The following is a 15,255-nucleotide window of genomic DNA, read 5'->3' on the forward strand; positions in this document are numbered from 1 at the left end:
TGTAGTTTTACAGTGCTAATGAATGGATGGATGACAGATACTGAACAACAGAAAAATCCCAGAAGCCCTTCTCGTCAATGACCAACAGAGCTTAAAAAAAAAAAATTATTATTAACTCTTTACCTTATGCTGAAGCAAATATGCGACCATAAAAATAGCCTTGTAACCCAAGAGATGCATATAAAAGCTGCTAATAATACTCTCTCTGTCCTGGCTGGCTCATACATGCATTTCCAGCCAAGGGTTGGGAAACCCCCGATACGCATATACACATTTCATATTAAAGCTTTGTATTGGATGAAATAACAGACATCCATTCTTTTTTAAAATATTTAGCCAATGAAAACAGTCCTTACATAAAATGATGAACGTATTCTATTAGTAGTTTTACAGCATATAAGCAGGAAATTCTATTGAAAATGAGGTCAATGGTGACAGTAAAACAAAATGTCAGCATTCATGTATTCCGACGATGATTCTGATGAAAGTTTTCAAGGATTTGAAAGTGATAACATTGCAAATGATATTAATTTTAATCAGATTTAAGATGAAGGATCAGACATTAGTATAAGTCCTGTTTCGTCACGTGACATTTCAGATTTATCTGAATCCTAGGATGAAACGTGCGACGATCAAATCTGGTCGGAACACGCAAGACAGGTAAACATGGACGACTTTACAGCAGTTTCAGGGGCAACATTTATTTTAGAAGAAAATACAAGGGAGATAGATTTCTTTTTATGTGCTTCAGGCAGTATCATAAAAATGTTACCAAATCTGCAATAAAATAGTCGACACATTGTTGTGCAAAACAGTGGTGAGAAAAGTAAACTAATATACATTATAAACACATATCTTGAGGTATATTTTTTTATTATATGTGAATATAAACATTGATTCCTGTGGATTATATGTACTTGTTGTGGAAATGAGTGACACAAAACATTGGTAAGTGTTTAAAAATTATATTTTCATTAAATTACATAGTTTACATGGGACAAGATTGATACAGAAAATATAAGACAGCATGTGCACTAACTCAAGAAGCTCTCACTCAGGCAACCATTATGATGCTTTGGGGTTCTGCCTACAAACAGCTGATAGAAGGCAGGCTGCTTATCAGGCTTAGTAGGCAGGGCAGCAAGTACTTGCAGAAGGTAAAGAGTTAATGAGATACTATATATTTTAACTGAAGTAAAGATTATTCATGCAGTTTTACTGATTTTATGTCACATAAAAGTAATAAGGATGGCAAGAAAGACATCATACTTTCATTTTTATAGCTGTAATAAAGTTCATTTTATAAAAAAATTAATAAATACATTTCTCAAGAAATATATGCCATACTTGTTTTCACATGAAAGACTCCTGGCAGCTTCCTGCACAACTTGCAGTGAGTATCCATTGTTGTTGTTTCGAGACGAGGACATAAAAGGAGTCATATCCAACTCCTCAGGGAAAGACACGTAGGTTGCGATTTTCTTGTGATAACCCGTGGAATGCTCAAATCGCTGGATAAAAAGAAAACAACAACAACAACATATAAGATAACGAAAGGGCAAAACAATAGAGCTAAGATATTACTGTGATAATGGAAACACTAAATACCAGTAGTTGAAAATGAAAATGCAAAAATGCATGTTTTGCACAGTTTAATATTTTATAAAACATGAGGAACAATTTTAAACTGGCTAGCAAGGATTCAGGATCTCTGCTCACATTCCAGCAAATATTTAAAATTGTCAGACCATAAATAATTGCTATGTTTGCATTGCCAATCACATCTGTGCAGTTCATTTTTGTTGGAAAACTCTTTCTAAACAGTGTTTTCTTCAATATTGATACCTGTGGTAATCTAAAAAGTTTTAGAAATATGCAGATTGGATCCTGTCATGCATAAAAAATGTACAAGAGTAAGTGAGCCTCATCTAATGTCCACCTTGACATGGTCTTATCTGCTGCTTGCACCATATGGTCCTAAACTTTAGCATGTAAGTTTGAACATGTAAAATTGTAAATGTTTTAAAAAAGTTGCTCAGGGTAAAATGGTTTTTGCCTCAAACAAGCTTGAACTAGGTGGATTATGTAAAAGTGATGTACTCAGTATGCAGGATTAGATAAGGACAACACATTTTCCTAGAGTATACAGTGGCATGCTTGAAGAACTTTGATAAAAACAAGTCTTAGGTTCTTTGGAATCATTTACATTTACCATCATTTATATGTGGTCACAATGGACTCTGCCCTGTCTATACATTGCCCTAACTCATTCAAAACAAGTGAGGCTCAGCAGAACTGACACGCTACTGGCATAAATGAATTTCCAGGAATACATGATAAGATAGTTTTTTCTTTCATTTTATTTTTTCCACTGCTGACTAATGAAACCATCTCTAATATTTCAGAAACTCCAGTAGACCAAATGTTAAAAATTCTTTTCTTACATGTCTGAGTTAAGATACATGTAAGTGCAGTGGACAATTCTTTGTCATAAACTTTGACCTTGAACCTGGCTACATGGATAGAAGATTAAGGAAGAAGTATCAGATAATATTTTGAAATACTTACATGCTATGTTTGGTTAAATCTAGGATTAAAATTTTCTGGATGAAAAAAACTTGCATTATTGAACTGGAATCATTCAAAGCATACTGCTAATATATGCAAAAACTGAATTTGATAAAATCCTTTCATGCTTTCTTGTATTATCATGCTCACTAGCCATTGGCTAAAAACCTTAGTCTAGACCTCTGACCTTAAAATCAATTTTGGAGTGCTGACAAAAAACTTGTTTATTGGAATGCAACTGACAACAAATTTGGATTAAACTTCATTTGTACAATTCTCTGTTTGTAAGCTCAATGATGTGCATTGCAAGCAATGACCTTTGACTTGACCCAGGTCAACTTGCCCTGGTTTTCCAAATGACTTGCCAAATGTGACCAGATAGATCTGCAGCATTTTCATTCAGAACTATTTACATATTTCAAGAATGTTTTAGTGGAAAATTTTATGTCAATGCCACCATTCAAGAAAAAATATTACTGAGAAGATTTTTGAGATGGTCACTACGATTCCAAGTTGGAGGTCGATAAGCACCATTTTTGCTTAGAACCAGCTTTACATTTCTATATTAGTTTAGTGAAATGTTCATATGACCATCCATTCAGGAGAAGCACCCATGTAAACATTTAAGAACAAGACGATATTGAAAGAAATAAGAGCTTTTAAAACAACAACAACAAACAAAAAAAAACATGTTACTACTGGCATCGTTTCAGAAGAAGCAGCTGTAAAGAGATTTTTCATATCTTGGGAAGTCACACTGATATTGTTTCATTTAGGATCAAGTGAGGTAGCTGTAACAACATTTTCAAGATGCCCATCATGACTACAATACTAGAAGTCTAAACTAGAAATTGCTGCAACAGTCTGGAAATCAAATATATCCTCTTAGTAAATCAAATCATGTCTTCTAAAAATACAAATATGCCTAGAAAGTTTCATTTCTGTGCAATCTTGCTAACAAGGCTTCTTGGACCAGCTTAAGTACAGATGGACATGCAGACAATTGGGACTAGACTGGACCAATCAATATGCTACCACTGCAAACAGATGACATTTTACTTCAAAAATTACTTTTCACCCCATAAAGCCATATTTTTAATGGGTGGAAGTCACAAGCTCTGAGTAACCTTGATGTGACTGCCAATGTGACCACTATTGCTAGCATACTTCATGCATCAGTCAGCACCTTGATTTGCTGCTACATCTGAGGCCTCAAAGGAAATGCATGCAGTCCATTAGTCTAATACCTAGTCATTTATATGCACAATGCATGGTTAAACATCTGTTCCAAGAAACCTAACATAATATACAATGTACAGTCACCAGGGGAATTTCAATTGGTTCCTTCTAAGGATTAGAAAAAAAACCCACTGCAAGTCAAAACCAAAAATTATCTACATATAGGATACACACACAGCACTGCATCACATGCAAGGTAGCTTCACCCATATGAAATTTAACAAACTGTACACTCAGCAAGAGTGAACCAGCAAAGACAGAAACAGCCTCAATGATCATGGGTATAATGAGTGGCATACATGTTGGATAAATTTATACATTTATGTACACCAAGTATATAATTTTTTTAACATATGCAAACTGTCGTCTGGTAGCAAAGTTACTTTTGAAGGAATAGTTTAACAAAGTTTGTTATCAAATGCACATTAAAAAAGGCATTTACTTACAAAACTCCATAAAAGAAATCAGCTACTTTGTATAGAAATCCAAGTTACAATGCTGTTGGGCATTTCTACGCACCTAAGGTTTCCATCTCCAATACTGAAGCACAATGCTTACCGAATTCAACCGATTGATGAAAATAAAATAAAGCAATGCTAACCATTTGAAAAAGAGGCAATTGTCACCAAAATATTCTGTTTAAAATAATATTAATTTTGGACACATGGGATACAACCCCCCATGTTTTCATGACTCACAATATGTCAGCCTATTCTGTGCACAGCTTTGAAAAGATGTAATGTTTATCCATTGGGCTATAGAAATGAAATATATTACTTTAGACTGTTACTGTTAGCAGTTCAGTCGAGTAATTAGGTCAGTTTTATAGTAAGTTTTACAAAATTCAACGTAAAAATGTCAATAAATGGCAAGAAATATTAAGAAAACTAAACCAATCTTGTAAAAAAGTTAGTAAAGTTCAACCTTTTATAATAAAAAAAGCTATTACATGGAAGAGAAAGCAAATTTTTAGTAAATTATGTTTCTCCGAGAATACTTACCCAATCACATTAACGTTAGGATATAAGCCTGCTACCTCTCGAATCAAACCCTACTAAAAGACAAAAATTCGTCTTTTCTGTCTATCTCGTATAGACCAAAGGGCAATAACTCTTGCCCCTTACCTCCCCTTGCCACCGCCAGGTGTCGCTAGTTTTTTTAAGCTGAGCGATATATATTATACGAGGATGCTCGCATAGCGGGGTGGTTGGGAGGGTTTTTAAGTAATGTGATCAGGTAAGTATTCTCGGAGAAACATAATTTACTAAAAATTTGCTTTCTCCTTCAAATATGTTCCCTGATCACATTAACATTAGGAGAATAGGTAATAGGAGGAGGGAACGCTGAGCATCCTACCTCCACCCCGGGTACCTTCTAGGGAATGATGGCTGGATTCCCCATTTGAACGATAACCCGTTCTCCTAATTTCATCAGCAACACAGCCTAGGGTCCCGTGATATGTGACCCCTACGGTTAAGAAGATAGTTATTGAAATCTTCTTACCTACGAAATTTCACTGGCGAATCCAGCAAAGCTGATAGGCTGTGCTGATTGTTTCAAATGGGTCTGGTGGTCATCTGGGCTGCCGACATCGGACCTACCAGATTCAAGGTTTGCCTCTGTGAAGCCAAATCTCTGAGATAAAAACTGGAGAAGGTTGACTCTGCATGCCAGCCAACAGCTTCTATTATATCTTGGATCGAAACATTGCGTTCGAATGCCAGGCTCGCTGAGATTGCTCTAATCTCATGAGCTGTAATCTTCATGAGGTGACTCTGATCTTGTGAGACCTCGGAGTACGCTGAGCATATAACCCACTTCAGCCATGAAGCAAGGGCTTGAGGGGTGATATCCCATTTACCAGCTTTGACCGGAAGAAAGAGGCGCTTACGTGTGTCCTGACACGCCTCTGTGCGTTTTAAATAGTGCTTGAGTGCATGAACAGGATCTTGCATGGCTGCTGCTCTTGACTTATCTATGGAAGAGAGTGAGCGAATGACGATTCTTTGATTGCCAATGGATGGTAACCTATTTTTTGGCTATAAAGCCTGGTTGCGTCAGGAGGACCACCGAACCATCTGATCTGAACTGAAGAAAGTTTGGGTCACTGGAAAGGGCATGTAACTCGCTCACCCTGCATGCTGAAGCTAAGGCTATCAAGAAACATGTTTTGTATGATAGTAGCTTTAACGAAGTGTGGGCTAAAGGTTCAAATTTGTCTGAATTGAGCCATGTTAAAACCGGGACAGATTCCATTTTGGAAACAGGGTGAGGGATTTTGGTCGATTGAAATCAAAATTGGCTAAAAGATCTGATAGATCTTTGTTATGCCCAATATCACATCTACCATGATGGCGGAATATGTCTGATATCATGGAGCGGTAGCCTTTGATAGTAATTGGGGCCAACTGTTTCTCCTCGAAAAGCCAGAGAAAAAAGTCGGCCAGTTGAGGGATTGAGACACTCAAAGGGACGATGTTATTGATATGGCACCAGTCCCTGAAAACATGCCACTTTCCCTCGTAAGCCTTCAGAGTGGAGGGCCTTCTTGTTCTTGAGATTCTCTCCACAATCGAAGGTTTAAATTGTTTGTCTCGCAAGGCTGTCCAGACAAGAGCCAAGCGTGAAGAAGAAGACGGTCCGGGGAGGGGTGGAACACCCGTGACCGCGGTTGTTTGAGAAGATTTGGGCTGGTTGGAAACTTCCTGGGTAGATCTATCGCTAGATCGAGTAGATCGGTGACCCAGGACTTGTTCCATCTGAAAGGGGCAATCAGAATCATCCGACAGTTCTGACCCCTTAACCTCTGGATTATTTTCGGTACCAAAACCGTGGGAGGGTAGGCAAACGCCCACAACCCCTCCCAGCTGACTGACAGAGCGTCCACGGCCCAAGCCTCTGGGTCTGGAACTGGAGAGATGAAGGTGGGCAACTTGCGATTCCACTTTGTCGCAAAAAGATCGATCATCGGATGCCCTCAAAGTGTGCAAATCCGAAGAAAGACTGATTGATGGAGTGACCATTCCATGTGAATGACTTGACCTTTCCTGGATTGAGTGTCGGCCAAGACATTGAGTCTGCCGGGAATGTGTCTGATTTGGACGTTGATGTGGAGGTTGTCTCACCAACGTAGAAACTGCCAGATCAGAATGCCCAGGTCTGGTGATTTGGTGCCCCTTTGTTTGAGGAGGTAAGTCACCACCACACAGTTGTCTGACATAATGAGGACAGTTTTTCCTGAGAGTTGATCCTTCCAGAAATGAAAGGCATTGATGACAGCCCTCATTTCTAAAAGGTTGATGTGGAGAGGCCTCTCCCCTGGCTCCCACGTGCCGTTGACTAGCGAAGTCTGGCAACAGGTGGGCACCCCAACCGTAGGTACTGGCGTCGGTACATACCGTTATCTCCGCTTGGGGCATCTCCAGAGGAATCCCCGTGGACAGCCAACCGGGCTTGTGCCACTGATGCAGGAATGATTGTATCTCGGGCGTGATCATTATTGTTTGATTGAGGGGACTTGAAAAGTGGCGCCATTGTGCCAGTAACGTCATTTGTAAGGGACGCATAAAAAGACGGCCAAGCAGGATTAAGTCCGCCGCCGCATTGAATAATCCGAGGAGTTGCAAGAATTCTCTCTCTGAAATCCATGTCCTGTTGGAAACGGATTTGACGAGTTCGACAATCTGGATTACACTAGCGCGAGGAAGCCGTACCAGATTCAGATCGGTGAGAAACTCCATACACAGATGGACAAAACGCTGGGATGGACGGAGATCTGACTTTTTCCCGTTCACGAGAAAGCCTAGATGATCTAAAGTGCTAAAAGATCGTTTCTGCCTTTGAGCAGAATAGAACTTACCATATGTTTCTGGAGGATGTCGTCCAAGCACACTGCTGTCCCTGAAGATGAAGTCGAGCAGAACAGGGTGACGACGCAATCCACAACCTTGGTAAAAGCCCAAGGGCTGATGTTAAGGCCAAAGGGTAGGACCTGGAACTGATAAACCGCGTTGCGGTAAGCGAATCGGAGAAATTTCCGTGACACGGGGTGGATAGGGATGTGAAAATATGCGTCGGTCATATCTAGACTGACGGCATACTCGTCCCACCGGATGGAAAGACGGATTGATCTCACTGTTTTGGTGGTAAAATGTATTGGTTGAGGCGACTCAGGTCGATGATCGGCCTCAACTTGCCGTTTGCCTTCTGGATAAGAAACAGCCTGGAATAAAAACCCAGGTGATTGCGTTTTTTTTCACAATCTCCACCGCCCGTTTTTCTATGAGCGACCATATCTCCTGTTGTAGAAAGGTATCCTTCTCCCGATCGGACGGTACGTCCGTAAAGAGGGGAGAAGAGGACAGGGGAGGGGGTTGGATAAATGAAATCTGAAGCCCCTCCGAAATGACCTGGATCACCCAATCGTTGTGAGGAAAAAAAGTGGTCCAGTGGTCCTGAAATTGCAGGAGGCGGCCGCTCACAGGTAGGCTGTCCGCGAGTGGTGGGGAGGGTATGTCAACTTTTAGAGTTAGGAGGCTTGAAGACGGAGAAACCTTGTTTCTTACCGCCTCTGTATGGTTGCCTTCTAGCTTGATTAGACTTGTCTCCTGGCATTGGGTTGGGATCTATACTGCACATTTGATTGTAAGGATCCCTTGTCCCTGGTCCGCCAATCATCCCTCTGCTGTGGCAGGGAATTTTTTCTAAACGCCTGCGAGGGTTGGGTGGCGAGTTGGAGGGGCAGTTCCTGAGCTGCCTGCTTCCGAACTTCTTCAATATTTCCTCCAAAGAGTAAAGGCGACCCAAATGGAGTCATCTGTAAAGCCAGAGTATGATGGGGATTGAGCGACGTGGACCACAGACATGCGTCACGTTGTATCAGGTCTAAGTTGGCAGAAGCAGTCAACACATTAGCCATGGAATGGTGAGCTGCCCTGTTAATAACTCTAGCAATCCGGGCTGTTGCTTCCCAAGCATGGTCCTTGTCGGATTTTTCTGTGAGTCGGAAAATGGCTAATGAAGCCAAGTCTAACGTGGCATGGAACACATTTTTGTCCACTTTGTAAAACTGTGGAGTGGACATGTGAACTGCTGCCATATTTTTGTCCAGGGCCGGAAGATCTGTACTGAAGGTGTCTGAATGAGTTTTGTACCAGCGACACAAGAACGTCACTGGTACTTGGCTTTCTGAAAAGAACGCCTTAGCATTCCCTGGATCACCTATTCGTCCTGATAGATGATCATTGATCTCCTTAATTTTTGCCGACTGGGGAAGGAGCCGGAAGGACGGCATCTCTTCCTCCCCTGTCAAGATCTACAGATGCCTTAACTTTGTAGTCTTGAGTGGCGGTAGGAGGTGGAGGGCATTCTGAAATTGCCAACACCCTATAAATTTCTTCCACTGCCGCCTTGAAGCCAAACTCAGTCCGTTCCATGGCTGGATCTGTGTACGGCTGATTTGCAGGAGTTTCGTCACCCTCACTGTGTGCCGAGTCGTGTTCTGGAATAGCTTGCATCTCTGGATAGAGCATACCAGGTGGCATAGATGACGCGATTCCGTCCTCCTTGACACTGTCACTAACTCTCCCTTGTGGATAAGCCATGAACATATGGATGGCCGGTCCTGCCGGCTGGTTTGTCTGGCTTGTGGTCAGCCTGAATGTTGGCGACGGTCCTGCTATCACCGGTACCGGCTGCTCCAATGGCCTGGCTGGACGGACAGATTTCTCACTAAAATCTCCGCCATAGTATTGGTATGATGCTGGCGGTACACCTTGATGGACGGATTTATCGCTAAGATCCCCGTAAATCATATTTGGTTGGACCGTTTTAGCAATAGGGTCCCCATGCTGGGACAGCTGGATGGCCGGTGACGTAGAGGTTGTATAATGAAATGGATCCGATGGATCCAGTAAAAACCCCAAGCGTCCTGACTTACAGGCCTGAAGGCCATGCTCGGACATGCGGGGGGACTTACGCCCACTGGGCAGCCTAAAATTGGGGTAACATTCCCCCAAAGAGTCAGAAAAAGCTGTGGAAGCGAGCGAGGGAAATAAGGGTAATATCTGGCCTGATGTCAATAGCTGCGTCGTCGTTTCCTGGACCAAACAACGCATCTGTTCGAAGGTGGACTGTTGTACCCTGTCAACATTATTTTCCTCCCTTGCTGCTGATGTTACTGTGGCTGACGGTTGCAAACGACGAACTTTAGGTGGAGGGGGGACCCCAACGTCCCCCCGCCTTCTGGACTACATCAGCCCACATTTGCTCTGTCCAAGTATTACACACGCTGCATGGTATAGATGTTGTACACTTGGTCCTTACAATACAAGAGTCATGGTTGTCTTCTTTTGCTTTGAACTTTTTGCATTTCATACATTTGGTTGACATTTCTACTGAAACAACACAAGAAAAGAAAACAAAGCACAAATTAGCAATTCAGCATGTTATTAATTCGCTAATACTACAACCGTTACTAACGGAGTAAGCGAAATTAGTCAGTGTCGTGTTAACTCTTAATTGACAACACGAGTTCAGCGATAGCGTGTGAAACATGGTCTTCAGTAGACGAAATCTGTAAGGGTGACAAAGTCACTCAATTTTGAATTTTTTTTAAAAAATAATGTATACAACCTGTAGAAGAATGATTGTCCAATGCAATAAATCCAAATTTAACTTCGGATGGTCCAATTTTAATGCTAAGATGGCTTGGATTGTTTGGAGGTATAATGTACGTGTTATCAGTACAAGCGAAGCTTAAAAACTAGTGACACCTGGCGGTGGCAAGGGGAGGTAAGGGGCATGAGTTATTGCCCTTTGGTCTATATGAGAAAGACAGAAAAGACGAATTTTCGTCTTTTAGTAGGGCTGGATTTGAGAGGTAGCAGGCTTATATCCTAACGTTAATGAGATCGGGGAACGTATTTGAAGGAGAAACAACAATGAATAGGATGCAATGTGTTTACCACGTCTTGTTGATGGGGAAAAATTACTACAGAATTTAGAAAGAGACTATATGCCGGGGAATTACTTGGGAATTTATGTTCTAGCGGCAAATTGACACATTGGGTAGCAGACGATTTTATATGTGTGGGACAATTTATTCCAAAATTGGAAACTTGGATTAAAATGCAGTATTATTTTAAGGTATACATTTCCATCTTTTATATAATGTATTTATTTGTATGATTTGAAAAGATGCATAGTAAATCAGATTTTCTGGGTTACAGGTTCAAGAAGGTATGGAGTGGGTCTACATGTTGACATTTAGAAATCACATTTTCATGTGCATTTCGAGTCTGAATGTAGGTTGTTTTTGTACACTTTATGAATATCCCTTTCCTTCATTAAAGTACGCTCGTTCTTTCTTGATAGAAAATGGATTTTTGAACCAATATAACATGCGATCCAATGTTTACAGAAGTAACATATCATTGCACAGAATTACCCGATGTGCAGAATTGGCTGACATGGTGGTATTTTAACACATCAAAAGATTTTATAAAAAGGACAAGGAAGAGAAAAATAATGAGAATAACTTGGAAATAAACTTTGTTGAGATTTAGTCCTGTGTTGAAGAAATTGCGTGAACAGTAGAAAGGAAACATATACTTTGATATTAATGTAAAGTCTATTATATTAACATGGAGGGAAGACAAGATGTAGTTTTCCCATAATTATTTCATATTTTATCTTTCCATTTTGCTTTCTTGCATTTGTTCCACAAATCTCTTTCTAATTCAACATTTAATACATAAAAATAGCAACTCTTTATTATAGTGGTAAAAATATTAGGAAATCATGGTTTTCTTTTGACAAACAACTTTGAAAATCTGGTTGCCCTGCAGATCTGGTTGCCCAGCAGATTTTCTGGTTGCCCAGTATATTACTACATTTGCTCCCAAGACTGATGTAATCAGAAATATTACAAACTTGTGTCAAATATGTATTTGGTCCTACTTGCACACAATACATGTAACTCACCAGCAGTCCAAAATCTTCAATAAATATCCAATTAAATATTTAATTATCACAGATATTTAAATCCTTAAGCTAGTCATTTTAATCCATGAAAATAAAGCACCAACAGTAGTCATTATTCCATATGAGATATTCGTTATGTTCAAAAGCTTTAAGTAAAGCTCAGCTAAGTTTTGAGAGAATACTGAAGTGAAGATTAAAATCTCATGCACATCTATACAGGAGAGATCAGTCTTTCTAATAAACACAAATTTAAAAGGCAGCATAAGTCTCTGAACATGCATGATATGCCAATTACTGGGTTACACTTCCTATACTGCAGTAGAGCCATATATGCCTTCTTTAATGTAGCAGAGCCACAAATGTCTTCTCCACTGCAGTAGAGCCACAGATGCCTTCTTTACTGCAGTAGAGTCACATATGCCTTCTTTAATGTAGCAGGGCCACAGATGCCTTATTTAATGTAGTAGACCCACAAATGGCATCTCCACTGCAGTACAGCCACAGATGCCTTCTTTGCTGCAGTAGAGCCACATGTCTTCTTTTCTGCAGTAGAGCCACAATGCCACAATGCCTTCACTACTGCATACGGCTGCGAACAGTTACTATTTGAAAATGTGACAGAGGGCAAACTTAAAGAAATCGGTTAATAACCCTGAACAGGTTTCTAGATGCAATTATACTGTGACTAACATGTTGACAAAATGGTTTATAATCAACTGGAACATTAAATTCAAATGGAAAGGACAGGAGGTTATTTGGTGTATGAAACTCCTAAAAATGACAACACTCCAGAATAAAAATTCACTGAAAACTAAAGAAAAAAAACAAACATTTTCTATTGTAAGTTTCCTACGAATACTGGTCTCAAATTCATCAATTTTGCACTGTGAATTTCTATATCTGAGGAGCTTTTTTAAATTGGATTTGTACAAGTAGGTAAAGTTGTATGAGATTTGTTTTCATAATCTAAAATGCTTTCAAACATGATTTTAAGTATAATCCAACCCACCTTCAAATGAAAGCAAGCTACAATTGGTAGCTTTTTCATGGTAAGCTGTTTCGTTGATTCTTGGTAACTATGGCAACAACTACATTTGATTTTGGCTGAGCTTCCCAAATGTTCGGGTTTTGTGAATCTGAAACACAAGGTAAGCATTATGTCAAATAATAATCAGCAAGGGTAAATGCGAGGCATATCTTTACAAATTATCAACACGTGGACCTGCAATTGCTCACAAATTACCAACAAGTGGTGCAAGTGGACCTGCAACTGCTCACAAATTACCAACAAGTGGTGCAAGTGAACCTGCAACTGCTCACAAATTACCAACAAGTGGTGCAAGTGAACCTGCAACTACTCACAAATTACCAACAAGTGGTGCAAGTGGACCTGCAACTGCTCACAAATTACCAACAAGTGGTGCAAGTGAACCTGCAACTGCTCACAAATTACCAACAAGTGGTGCAAGTGGACCTGCAACTGCTCACAAATTACCAACAAGTGGTGTAAGTGAACCTGCAACCGCTCACAAATTACCAACAAGTGGTGCAAGTGAACCTGCAACTGCTCACAAATTACCAACAAGTGGTGCAAGTGGACCTGCAACTGCTCACAAATTACCAACAAGTGGTGCAAGTGGATCTGCAACTGCTCACAAATTACCAACAAGTGGTGCAAGTGAACCTGCAACTGCTCACAAATTACCAACAAGTGGTGCAAGTGGACCTGCAACTGCTCATATCATCCATGATGTCCTTTAAAGCCATAGTGAAAACAAATTATTCATTTAGTCATAAGATTAATTTTGAATACCAGACAAGAGTTTAAGTTCTAGCAGCACATGACATATCATCACGAGAATTTGAAAACATCGGTAAAATGAGCACTACAATATTTATTCAGATTCATGTTTTCAAATGTAATTGAGACACATCATATCACACACCCCTAGTGCTGCTGTCTACATTATTAATGCATGTCAATAATCAACTAATGAAAACAGAAGACGTTATTAACAAAGAATGATAGTCATCAGTGTAATTTGTGGATATGTAGGTGTCTTTGAGAGAGAATTACCTTTTTAAGCAGTCAATTAATGAGGTAGGATCATAATTGCCAGGACTATTTGAATAACCTGAAAAAAAGTAAATATATATGTATATTTTAACCAATTCTTTACATTCATCATAAAAAAAGAAAGAAATGACTCTAATTTATAATAGCTTTGGAAATTAAATACAGAATCAGGGGGCTAAATATAATTACCAGCAATGCTACTTTGGAAAATAAGTACAGAATCAAGGGGCTAATTATACTTACCAGCAATGCTACTATGGATCAGAGAGGACAAAGTTACATTAGGATTTATAATATATAACCAATGTATGACGTATGATTCTGTATCACACTTATGCAAGGTTAACTGCATCAGGACACAATGTAATCGTATATGGGTCTTAATAATTAATGACCTATAACGATATCATGGAGAATTAGTTATAAGGTTGCCTGTTGCCTGATGAGGTGCACCAGATAAAATTTTACACTTTATTTTATCCAATGAATAACACCAGCTGAAAGCATAATTGCTAATGTCAAAAACTTTAAACCAGTCTGATTTACAAACTCAATCACTGTCAAACATAAAAATATTTAACAACATGAACAAGCAAAGTGTTAAAAATCTAGATTCTGAATGATGTAAGGGGCTTGGACGTTGGTGTGATAACTTAAATCGCTTTGCATGTTGGGAGTCCAATGTTTGATCTGTAGCATAAACATGTGTAAAAAATAGTGTCTGTTAATCCGACGTTAATAGTTTTCTGATTTTTTTAATAGTTCTTAATTCAAAAGACCACTCCTTGCCACTGCAACACCTTGGTCATCAACAGTGATTTTCTCCACTGTCCTCTATTCAAAGGAAAACCCCATGCCATTACAACACCTAGGCCATCAAAAGTGCTTTTCTTTATTGTCCTCCATCCAAAAGACCACTCCATGCCATTACAACACCTAGGCTATCAAGAGTACTTTTCTTCATTGTCCTCAATCCAAAGGACCACTCCATATTACTTCAACACTTAGGCTGTCAAGAGAGCTGACAAGAACTTCAGTAACTAATGCAAAAATGAAAAGAGAGTAAATTTAAAATCATGTTCAGATATAGGACAGGCTGTAACTATTGACCTACCTGAGCAGAGTGATGAGGAGTGTGACCCATTGGTTGCAGGTGAGGCTGGTCCCAAATCAAGGGATACATCCCATATAGGGTCTATTGTAGTGGAAACATTACTGGAAATAAAACAACATAAGTATTAGTTTGCTTAAATATCCACACATTTTAGGATCTGATTTTCTTTGAATGGAACCTAAAATCATGTTTCAAACTAAAATTCAGCCCCTTCATCCTAACACTATCATGATAAAGATGATATCATATTACAAGTTTTGAAATGTCATTTAGA

General features: G+C 39.5%; 1 protein-coding gene across 1 annotated transcript in view; it reads right to left on the reverse strand.

The window, feature by feature from the left end:
• Nucleotides 1-15,255, reverse strand: part of LOC149802582 (ubiquitin carboxyl-terminal hydrolase 22-like) — a 45,081-nt gene that overhangs the window by 13,005 nt on the left and 16,821 nt on the right. Inside the window, exons 8-11 of the mRNA XM_089951858.1 lie at nucleotides 14,982-15,082; nucleotides 13,868-13,925; nucleotides 12,800-12,926; nucleotides 1,348-1,511 (exon numbers count right to left, since the gene is read on the reverse strand). Of these exons, the coding sequence (XP_089807984.1) occupies nucleotides 1,348-1,511; nucleotides 12,800-12,926; nucleotides 13,868-13,925; nucleotides 14,982-15,082 (450 nt within the window). The remainder of the gene's footprint in view (nucleotides 1-1,347; nucleotides 1,512-12,799; nucleotides 12,927-13,867; nucleotides 13,926-14,981; nucleotides 15,083-15,255) is intronic.

The sequence above is a fragment of the Sinohyriopsis cumingii genome, chromosome 3, assembly GCF_028554795.1.
Source record: "Sinohyriopsis cumingii isolate HCF-2022 chromosome 3, ASM2855479v2, whole genome shotgun sequence".
Taxonomy (NCBI): Eukaryota; Metazoa; Mollusca; class Bivalvia; order Unionida; family Unionidae; genus Sinohyriopsis; species Sinohyriopsis cumingii.